Source organism: Fundulus heteroclitus, chromosome 5 (assembly GCF_011125445.2).
Source record: "Fundulus heteroclitus isolate FHET01 chromosome 5, MU-UCD_Fhet_4.1, whole genome shotgun sequence".
Classification (NCBI taxonomy): Eukaryota; Metazoa; Chordata; class Actinopteri; order Cyprinodontiformes; family Fundulidae; genus Fundulus; species Fundulus heteroclitus.
The window spans coordinates 30,417,729-30,429,745 of NC_046365.1; the positions used below are offsets into that span (position 1 = coordinate 30,417,729).

The 12,017-nt window shown below is 39.3% G+C and overlaps 1 protein-coding gene across 7 annotated transcripts in view; it reads left to right on the plus strand.

Moving 5' to 3' along the window:
• LOC105939497 (bromodomain-containing protein 4) overlaps window positions 1-12,017 on the plus strand; it is a 37,066-nt gene that overhangs the window by 10,146 nt on the left and 14,903 nt on the right. For 5 of the 7 annotated variants that reach the window (XM_021307968.2, XM_021307964.2, XM_012881707.3 and 2 more), the window contains 7 exons: window positions 1,994-2,131; window positions 2,937-3,069; window positions 4,037-4,479; window positions 5,441-5,812; window positions 8,254-8,382; window positions 9,653-9,874; window positions 10,237-10,275. In XM_021307968.2, the coding sequence (XP_021163643.2) occupies window positions 1,994-2,131; window positions 2,937-3,069; window positions 4,037-4,479; window positions 5,441-5,812; window positions 8,254-8,382; window positions 9,653-9,874; window positions 10,237-10,275 (1,476 nt within the window). The remainder of the gene's footprint in view (window positions 1-1,993; window positions 2,132-2,936; window positions 3,070-4,036; window positions 4,480-5,440; window positions 5,813-8,253; window positions 8,383-9,652; window positions 9,875-10,236; window positions 10,276-12,017) is intronic. The other 2 variants (XM_021307986.2, XM_012881733.3) reach the window with 1 other exon arrangement.

Sequence of the window (12,017 nt, forward strand, 5' to 3'; positions counted from 1 at the left end):
AAATTTGGCTCTATCTATTGAATCGTCCCATGTTCTTGGTTATTCATTCATAGCCTTTCTGTTTTGGAACCTGTTGTATGTTTTTTTTTTTGGTCTAGCCATTTGCAGTTCGATGCTTAGACTTGAAGGTAAATACATTTTTAGACTTAGACAACTTTATTTGTCATTTTGTATGCACAGAGTGCGTACAGAACGGAATTTCGTTGCATACAGCTTGTAAATTGCAGTAAAATTAAATTACAGTATAAGGTGCAGCAGTGATTTAAAAGTAAACAGTTTAAATGTAGACAATGCAGGAGAAGTCACAGTGTACAGGTGAGTATTATTAAAACCATTTGTATGTGCGGCATTGATTGTGCATAGGGCATTTGTGCAAGAATAGAGCTTGTACGTTAAAGTAGATTTAAAATACAGTATAAGGTGCAGCAGTGATTTAAAAGTAAAACAATTGGAATGTAAACAATGCAGGAGAAAGTCACAGTGTACAGGTGAGTATTTAAAAAAAAACATTTGTATGTACAGAATTTGGAAGAGGGATGTACAAACAAAGAGGAATGTACTGTTTTTTTTTTTTTTTTTTTTTACATGGCTATAAACCAGTGTTGTAGTCAAGTCACTATGCCTCGAGTCCGAGTCCAGGTTCGAGTCACCAGTGTTCAAGTCCGAGTCAAGTCCAAGTCATTAAAAAAAAAATCCGAGTCAAGTCCGAGTCGAGTCACTATTGATCCAAGTTCGTTGTAGGAACATGCCGTGACGTGTGATGTATGACATGAAGCAGTAACATTCCATTGCACTAATAACTGTTTCGCTGTAGTTACCCTGGTTTTACTCGGTAAAACTACTGCTTTTAAGATGTCTCCTAACCGTGGTTTTTAAACATTGTTGTTATGGAACGTGCAACAGCGACTCGAGGTACGCTGATAGGCCGCATATGAAGGATGTTAAAGCCGCAAGCGGCGTCGATCGGCCCTCGCAGCCAAGCGCGCTCCGGCCTATTGGCCACCGCCACGGCTCCGGCCGGCGGGCGGGGTTCGCGCACCGCCGGCCGCCTGCCACCGCAGATGCTGTCACGCATTTTCCTCGCCCGTCCACCGGGCGATTCCCACAAACGCGTTCGGCAGCTTTCCCCCATGACTCACAACAAATCTGGTGAAGATCGGTCGATGCAGCGAGGAGATACAGCCGTTGGATAATGATAATGCATTTGGCCACCGGACCGGACTAAATTGTCCGGTCCGCCGATCAATTTATGCCGATTCCTGGACGGTGACTACAAACAGAAAAAAAAAAACGGCCGATGACGCAATGAACGCCGAGCAGGAGAAAAACATCGACTTACCTTTCTATCAACTCGGCCCGTTTCCCAGTCTTTCTAAGACCTCGACACTCAATCCATCGTTTGAGCTGAATGTTGGTATGTTGTTCCACAGTTCTACCAGTAAAATGGGCGCCTGGACATCCTTTTGTGAAAGTTTAACAGCTGTAAAGTCGGTCATATCGTTGTATCTGTTGCATGTGTAACGGCTGGTTGCTACTTGCGCTCTCACACTGTTTGCCCAACCTTAGCGGCAAGGGGCGTTGCTCATAAGATGGTGACGTCACGTGCGCGGTACGACAATTAGATATTAAAATCATACACCAAATAATATTCTAACGACATATTAAAATTATAGCCTAATGATATTAAAAAAAGTCGAGTCTTTTTCTCAATCTCCGAGTCAGAATGATCTGAATGTAGGAGTCCGAGTCCAAGTTCGAGTCATCAGTGCTCAAGTCCAAGTCAAGTCACGAGTCTCTAAATTTAGCTAATGACTCGGACTCGAGTTCGAGTCTCGGACTCGAGTACTACAACACTGCTATAAACAAATTTATTTTTCATCCGCAGAACAATTTTCTAATTCAATTTCTTTAGGACAATTTTTTTTTTTCTTCAATCCAACTTACACATATTCTTTTTCTTCTTCTTTACCTTCCCCAATGTTTTTGAACCAAGGACTACTACAAGATAATAAGGACTCCTATGGACATGGGCACGATAAGAAAACGTCTGGAGAACAACTACTACTGGAACGCCCAGGAGTGTATCCAAGACTTCAACACCATGTTCACCAACTGCTACATCTACAACAAGGTGAGCTGCAATCACGACTAACCTTCACCAGCGAGACGTCGTCCTGTCGTCGTACGCGGCTGCAGGAAAACAAGGCTCTGCTTTATTTGTTAGGATCAAGGTTTAGAGAATAGGTTGATGCGAGGAAGTGCCTGGGCAGATTGCCTTTGAAGGACACACAATATCTTGTAACATTTTTTTTGTTTCAATGTTGCAAGACAGACCGACAAAAAGCAGTACATAACAGTGAAGTGGAAGGACATTTTTTATTTTCCGTTTGGTCCCTTTTACCCGTGGTAGCTCTAAACAAGATCCAGTAAAACCACTTCCCTTCAGGTGTGGCCTAATTAGAAAATATAGTAAGTAGTGGATTAATCTTTGTAGTTGTTTTCTCAGAGGACTTTGTTTTTTATCAAAAGAATGTGCCTTAATGTTGTGTGTTTTTAATTAGCATTATTCATTTTTGGACTGGTAGTTGAATCACAGTTTATCTGTGCCACTGATAACATTAAGTTTAGCTTCTAGGGGCAAAATATAGATCCTTTTATTGTGAAGACTGCGTATGGAAATTACAGTAGCTGCAGGTTTTATGAAGCATAGCTTTTCGTTTCAACCCATTACGTTGATTGACGCTCTTTGACTTTATGACCATTAGTTGTTCATTTCTTTCACAGTTTTACATGTTTAGTGGACGCTAGATTTCATTGCAAAGAATTTTTAATGCAGACTTTTTTTATATCGACAAATAGGAGAGGTCTGTGTTTTAATATCTGCTCAGTCTAACATGTTTTTGAGCTGTAGGCATAATGTCTTCTCACTTCTTCAGCCTGGCGATGATATTGTCCTCATGGCCGAGGCTTTGGAAAAGCTCTTCCTGCAGAAGATCACAGAGATGCCACAGGAAGAGGTAGAGATCACTGTGGTCACTAAGGGACGTCGTGTGGGGAGGCGGGAGCCCTGTAAGTATATTTATCATAAAATACGCTTTTAATCACGAGCAACTTATTTTTGTTTGGTTTATGAACAGTTGCCTCCTACTTTACATATAAAAATCCATTTTATTAAGGGATGGGTACCTTTCACATTTGAACCGATACCCAGTACCTGAGAATCGGTACCAATTCTCAACGGTACCAATTTTCAGTACTTTTGTGTGTGTTAATGTGACAATAAATGTTAATTAGATTAATAATATAATCTAAATAAATGTCAATTTAACAGATTTATTTGTTGATATATACAGTTTAACAAATATAAACACATGTTTGAAACTACAAATGAACTTTCTGAAATAATTGAGGAATTTTAATACGTTGTTTGGATCCAAACCACATAATCTAAATTTTACCAAAGAGACAGTTATCAGAGGTACACAGTGAACGAGGCGATTAAGTGACTGAAGCTGCGTGTGATTCAAATTCAGCGACTTGTGTTGGCTTCCTCAAATTTCCTTATTAGTCTTCGGTTTAATGTGGGGCTGGACGATATAGGAGAAAAAAAGTATATAGATAAAATAGAAATCAGATTGATCAATGTCGACAATAATTAAAAAATTAACAAATACATATTTTAAGTGCACATCTTGACCACTTTTTATTGACTCTTTTTTTCCCTATTGAACCACAGAATATGACTTTGAACCGCAGAATATGACTTTGCTCACCACTGGGAAGTAGTTGACTTGATTTCATTGACATGTAAATGATACTAATCTAACTTGCCAAGCCTGTTAGCACACGGACAAGCTTGAACTTGTAGCACAACATTATGACGGTAGAATCAGGTTTTGCTTTCGTCGAGCACGTTAGGTTGGTCATTTGTTATTTAAAATTACGTAATTTGTCCGACACATGTAAAACAGAACTCATATTATTGCTTTGGTCGTTTTTCCCGCCCTTGTGCTCATGCCGCTATCCTCTGTTTCAGCTCTGATGACGATGTCGGATTCAGGCCAAGAGTCATCCTCTCCTTCTACCACCCCTCACACCAGAGGTTTTTCGTCCCCCTCAACCACTCCACACGCCCGTGGCACACCCACCCTGCCGTTGGCCCAGCCCTTAGTCCACCCCCTAGCTCAACCTTTGCCCCAAACCTTAGCCCAGCCCTCGTCTCAACCTTTGCCCCAAATGTTAGCCCAGCCGTTATCTCAACCTTTACCCCAAACCTTACCTCAGGCTTTGGCCCTTCCTCAAGTCCAGACACAACCTCCACGGGTTCCTCCCACACCCACAAACCATACTTTACATCTCGGGCCCCCATTCTCCCCAGATGTCCTAGCCCAAGGTTTGACGTCTGTCCCTCCGCCAGCCATGACACACCCAGGCCTTCATCCTGCTCCCGTGCTGCAGAGCTCCCCGGCCCTCATCAAGGTATGAATGAGTCCGTATGTCATCTGATTTACAGGACTGTCTCAGAAAATTAGAATATTGTGATAAAGTTCTTTATTTTCTGTAATGCAATTAAAAAACATGAAATGTCATACATTCTGGATTCATTACAAATCAACTGAAATATCGCAAGCCTTTTATTGTTTTAATATCGCTGATTATGGCGTACAGCTGAAGAAAACTCAAAAATCCTATCTCAAAATATTAGAATATTTCCTAGACCAAGTAAAAAAAAATTATAACAGCAAAACAAAATCAAACATTTGAAAATGTCCATTAATGCACTCAGTACTTGGTTGGGAATCCTTTTGCACAGATTACTGCATCAATGCGGCGTGGCATGGAGGCAATCAGCCTGTGGCATTGCTGAGGTGTTATGGATGCCCAGGATGCTTCAATAGCGGCCTTTAGCTCATTTGCATTGTTGGCTCTGGTGTCTTTCAGCTTCTTCTTCACAATACCCCACAAATTCTCTATGGGGTTCAGGTCAGGGGAATTGGCAGGCCAATCAAGGACAGTAATGCCATGGTCAGTACACCAGTTACTGTGAGAATCTTATGTCGTCTCTTAACCACTACCATACTTGTGATTTAGTTTACTGAACCAAGCTGAGTGTTTTTCAAGGCTCAGGAAACCCTGCAGTGTTTCGAGTTAATTAGACGATTCAAGTGATTAGTTGAATAGCCTACTAGTATACTTTTTCACGATATTCTAATATTTTGAGATAGGATATTTGAGTTTTCTTCAGCTGTAAGCCATAATCAGCGATATTAAAACAATAAAAGGCTTGCGATATTTCAGTTGATTTGTAATGAATCCAGAATGTATGACATTTCATGTTTTTTAATTGCATTACAGAAAATAAAGAACTTTATCACAATATTCAAATTTTCTGAGACAGTCCTGTACATTTAGCTAAATATTCAGTTCCCGTTTTCAACAGCCAAGGAAAAGCCAGAAGAGGAAAGCTGATACCACCACACCTACAGCCAACGACCAGCTAAGCGAATCGCCTCCTGTGTCTGACGTGACTCGGGCTCGTCGGGACAGCACTCGCCCGCTGAAGCAACCCAAAAGAGACTCGCCGCAGCCGGACTCTCAGCATCACGTGGGCGTAGGCCTGGAGACGGGAGGGACGGTGACGTCGAAGCGGCAGGATCAGTTGCGTTTCTGCGCTCGCCTCGTCAGAGAGATGATGTCTAAGAAACACGCGACCTACGCCTGGCCTTTTCACAAACCCGTCGACGCAAAAGCTCTCAGCCTACACGACTACCATGACATCATAAAGCAGCCAATGGATCTCAGCACCATCAAGGTGAATTATTAGAATGCGGGCCTCCTTTCACTGCAAAAAGATAACTAGAAATAATTAAAACGTTCTTAAAATTAGTGTATTTGTCCTTGATTTGAGCAGGTAAATAAGATGATTTGCCAATGGAATAAGATTTTTGCACTTAAAATAGGAACAATTCATCTCAATCATCTTATTTCAAGTGCAGGATGTCTAATTATCTTATTTTAGGGGTAAAAATGCTCATTCCATTGGCAAATAATCTTATTTACCTGCTCAAATCAAGGACAAATACTTTAACTTTAAGAACATTTTGATTATTTTTAGATCCGTTTTTGCAGTGTTAAAAACATCTCTCTAGAGTAAAGCTGCCTAAACACTAAGGTTGCTCATACAATAACTTTTTAGGTAGAGTGATTCTGTTTACACCAGATATTTACACGCTATAAAAAGATTGTCTGACATTAAAGCACATTTAATGTTTTTTTTTTTGGGTCAGTTAGAATAAACCAAATGTTTTTAGACTTTTTTTTTTTTTGTCAAATTTAGAAAACGATGTACCGTGCCTTTAATAATTCGGGAAAGCCCATAAACGATGTCAAGGCTTTGTTAGACGACGATCACAACATATGAATTAGATTGAAGCACATCTCTGGATGTATTTCAGTGCAACATCTTTAAGGTTGTAGATCATTCTTTTTTTTTTTTAAGCCTTCCATAGTCATCTATAGGCATACATATGATGAAATATTACCTTTGGCATTATGGAGAATTCATATCGTATGAAATATTGTTTTCTCACACTATTTTTCTCAACCGGGAAGAAAGATGCTTGCCTTCAGTGCGCCACTGCCTCTCCCCATGTGGGGTTGTCCTAGAGCCACTGCAGCATGGTATCAGAAATGAACCCTTGCTACTGGGCAGGGTAGATTCTTCCTGGAGTAATCAACGCTCTCTAGACCACCTCTGGTTTTCCAGGTCAGGGAGGGGCTGCTGCTCAGAGGCGAATTCATGAGGATTACTAAGACATGCATGAATCAAGCAAAATACCATCATAAAATAGTTAAAAGCTTAACAAAGATGATTTTGGATGATATAGGCCCTTTTAATGTCACCACTTCCAGGTTCGACATCATGGAAATTTCAAAACAAGTCAGATAAAGATATCAGAAAGAGAATTGTGAACCTCTACAAGTAGAGTTTCCCCTTGGGAAGCATGGGTGGCTCTAGACCGGGGCCAACAGGGGCCAGTGGCCCCCGTAGAACTGGTCCTGGTCCCTGTGCTGAAGACATAATACTGAATCAGTTTCTTATGATGATATGCTCTGGCACAGAAACCGTTACTGATTGGTCCCTTGGACTTTTACAGTCTTACTTTAACAATGACTTAAAAAAAATGAAGCAGTTGGACTTTTGGTTTCAGCCATATTAAGATAGGGTCACAGTTTTTATCTGCTAGATCAGATGTTTACAACCTGTAGTTCCGACGTTGCAACTGGGTTTTTGGTTTGTGGCTCACTTAATGTATTAAACAATGAAATGTTGCCTGTGTGTTTTTTTTCTTAATTCTTTTGTTTTTGGCCCCAATGGAAAAACACTGGACCCACCTTGGCCCGCCCTGATAAATTTGGTCTAGAACCGCAAGGTGTCATGTTCATCCATTTATCCGATTGTATGCAAGTATAAACAGCATGGATATCCCCAGCTTTCACATTATACATGGAAAGAGTCACTGGTTACAAAGTGTCATTTTTAACTGCTGAATCAAATGTACCAACATGGGTAGAAACGCTAAAGAGAGGAAGAAGCCATTACTCCAAACGAGACACGAACACTCAGATTACATCAATTTGTTGTGCTCTGATTAAAGTAGAATTAAAGTTTTGTCTATAATAATAAGTTTTATATTTAGAGGGGGAAAAAGAAGGAAACATGTGAGTCTGAGAATATGTTCCAACTGAAGCAACTTTTTTCAAATAATGAGCCAGGAAGTTAAAGGTTGGGAGCAATTGTATCTTCCAAGCATACTGACCCTAAGCATGATGCCAAACAGCAGCTCTGTCAGGAGGAATCAGCCAACGTTTCTGCAAATTACAACGAGAAACTAGTGAAAGGATGCCCAACATTTTTTTTCCCCGAGTTTTCTAATAAACATAATGGAAATGCAAACTTCTGACTAGAAGAAAAGAAAATCTTTGCCATCACGTTGACATTTTGCATGTATAAATATGTGCGCAATACTAAGTGACCTAAAAGAGAAAGCGTTTAGTCTGATTTATTGTCCAATAATGCGAAAACATTTTAATGTCTATTTAGAGTTTATGTAGATATGTTTTCAACTGGTATTCACCTTTTGGCTCATAATCTTTACATTTTGAGTTTTATAAATTCATCAATCAACGTGTATTTTAAAAGGTTTTATCAGGACACTTTTGCTAATTATAACTGATTTTTGTCACCTTCAGAAAAAGCTGGACAACAGACAGTACAGAGACGCCCAGGAGTTTGCTGCAGACGTCCGGTTGATGTTCTCCAACTGTTACAAGTACAATCCTCCAGACCATGATGTCGTTTCCATGGCGCACAAATTACAGGTAAACAAGCCACACACACACACACAGATGAGCAACAACCATCGGACATTATGAATTTATTAATCTGATCAAAAGCCTCCAGACATGCTCCGATATCTTCAAAGTTGGCTTTTCCTAAACACAACTGATGTCATGATGCTATTTGGTTTTATGAAAAACTTTCTTTTTGTATTGTTTCAGTTGGGGATACTGCTATATATATATATATATATATATATATATATATATATATATATATATATATTTTGCATCCTGCAAAATAAAATGTAAACAATGTCTTGCTTTTTAAAGTATGAGTTTTATATAAAGAGTCCCATCTCCATGATGAAAATTATTACAAATATTGGTTTTGCTATTTGTCTTTTGCAATAATACTCCCTGCATATGCATATGAAGTAAACAACTAAGTCGTAAGTGTGACGCCCAAGAAAATCATATTTATTATGAATTATTTTAGATTTATTTTGTTAAAGTTGAACGACATTCTTATTATCTACACAAAAAAGTGTGATTAAAACAGAATGTAGAAATGTTATTTTGGGCACGCAGCTATACTTTCAAACTCAGGGCAAAAACAGTAAAATGTAGCAGACAGTGGGTCTAACTTCAGAGAGGATTCAACAACTTGAAAGACAAGTGACCTAAATTATGTGTTTTTTCCCCCCTAGAGCATCCAGACCACTGTTTACAATCTCTTAAATTTAAATCCATAGTTCAGACCACTTGGAACCATTAAATGTTAAAACGTAGATTTGCCAGTCGTCAGTGGAATCAGGCTGAGAATCCCCTTTTTTCTTTTTTATTTACCAATTGAATTCTCGGTACATCCCCACTGATGATATACTCACTTTTTTTTCCTTTTAATTTTTGCACTGATCTCAATTTAAACATTTTAAAGGTCTTCTGCACAGAGTTGAAAGTGCAATGCAGGTTTTCTTCACGAGCAGCACAAGCTTTTAGCTGCTTCATGCCAGTTGTCAAACAATCTGATGCATTAGCGCCACTTTGTGGGAATAGCCCATTACAACAAGATGGCTGCAGGAGAAAACAAGTCATTTATTACAACATATAAGGTTCCACCCATTTCAGTTTAGCTTTAATTTCTTAATTGATCTAACATCTAGAAATGTTATTACCTTTTTTTCCCCCAACTTTTGAATTCATATATAAAAATGACCTAAACTTAAACTAGTGGTTCATGGAGAATTTTTAATATAAATGTGTTGTTTCCATTGAGCTCAGAGTTTCTGCTGCTGTCCTTGATCAACAGGATGTGTTTGAGATGCGTTTCGCTAAAATGCCAGACGATTCAGAAGAGCCCACTCCTGTTTCAACACCATTATCGGCCCTTCAGACCGTACCGTCCACTCGACAAGTCCCTCCGCCGTCTGTTGTATCAGAGGACGACAGCTCCAGTTCTTCCGAGTCCGAGACCTCCAGAGGAGGCTCGGAACAAGAACGACAGCAGCGACTGGCTGAGCTACAGGAGCAGGTTAGAGCACAAGTGTCCAAGCCTTTTGCCATGGGGCACACGCATGTCAAGTTAAAAGTACTTGTGGAGGGGGGGTATTATTTTGTGGTTTTCAGGAAAATTACAAAAACTTTTATTTCTTTCATGTTTTGGTCTATTTATCAATAAACTAAACACACAAAGCATTTTATTGGAACTTGCAAAGTAGTCTGATTTCTGTAGAAAATGGATGTATAAATCATTGTAGGGCGGAGACAAATAGGTTCTCGCTAGTTTGCCCGCTTAATTAAAAGAAGAAAGGGTTAAAAAAACACGCATACAATGTCCCAAAATTTTCAGGTTGGTTATCTTTGTCTAGATTTTTTTTGTGTATGTATTTTCAGCATCAAGAACAGGATTTGGCTCACTCTTGCTTTATTTCAGTAAGTCTCTGGATGTTTGTGGTCCTATTTACTGTCACATTTAATTAGAAGTAAAAACGTGGTTGATAAAAGATGAACACCTTCTCCATCTTAACATTATAATCTGCTATTTTCTGAAGGGCCTTGCATCAGTGAAAATTACACCCTAACATTTCATGTATATACATCTATCTGCATCAACCGCCTGAGCTGGCAAACCAATTCATGCTGCTCTTGCATTCAATTCGGTTCATCTTAAGCAGCACTAATTCCCAACAAATGTTGTCTCAAGGCACTTTACATTAAAAAGTCAATAAAATTCAAACATGCAGACATCCAAAGTCAAATACATATATTCCAATTTGATCCTAGTTGTCAAACAATGCAGTAAAGTTAAGTTTATTCTTTAGATTGGTAAAAACGTTCTTATCTAAGGGAGGGCTTTTCAAAGTGTGGGCCACACCTCCTCTAGGGGGCGCCATAGCTCTTTTGGGGAGGGTGCACAACATGAATTAAAAAAACAAACTGAAAAAGTAGCTGACTCACTGATCTCTATTTATTTACTGGATTGCTGATTGGCCATTGGTAATACATGTCTCTGTGAAGCCACCAGCCGCCATATTGGTACTCCCTATTTACCTCCAGTAACTAGGGAATATGTGCGCTACAGCATCGAACAACAGTGATTTTCTCATGTTCAGGGGGACTTCAAGACTTTTAAAATGTCAAATGTGATATACTGTTATGCTGTGTCTGTGCATTAGCCTTCACATCTGACATAGATTTACAATAGAGCTAAATGAATGAACCAATTGAAGCACTCGACAGAGCTTCAGTTTCTACACTAGAAAAATCACGTAAATTGGCAAAATAGACACTCAAGTGTACATGTATATATCTATACATTACACACACAGCGTGTATGCACCCACACATTTCTGCATTATTAATATTATAATAATAATAATATTATTGAAAGTAACAGTAAACGACCAAAAATATCTTCAATGGTGTAATGATATACAGAATTGTGGTTCTAGTTGAGAATTTGCATATACATTACATACAAGTATGTGCCCACATAATTGCACCCTTCTCATGTTCTGCACCCATTGTTTCATCCGTGCAGCATCACTGTGTGGAAATGTGCAATCCACCAAATCAATATACATGTATGTATGTATACATATATAAATAAAACATGCCAAATATTTCAGCACATGCCTTTCTCAGTACTTGATACTGTTAGTACATCCACTGTAAAATTACCTGTGAAGCGTTTTCCCACAGCCAGAAAACTGCTTGTTGTTGCAGCCAAACCCTATGGGGTTCTGTGAGAGTAGGGAGCAGCAAGATGGCGGCCAGTGACTTCAGTTTTTCGGGCCAATCAGCAATCCAGTGATTAAATGGAGATCAGTGAGCTGACTTAAATTAGCCTGTGGCTGTCTATGGAGGCACCACAGTTACCTATCCCATCTACATACTTGTGTGAATGTGTGGTTTTTTTCCCCACGTTAACATTGGTCAAAAACAAGCACCTGCAGGTGGAGGATGGTATATGTTAATCCCTGCCAACAATGTATCCTCTGTGCATATCAAAGAAGCAGACTCCCACTAAGGTGATTCAAGAAAAAAGGGTTGTTGTGATGCGAGGTGCAGTACATCTATTTTTTTTTTAAGTGTGAATGAAACAAATAAGTATAGCAACAGCAATTGTAACCAAAATAATAGCAATAATGCTGTTTTTCTTGGGGGTGGGGGAG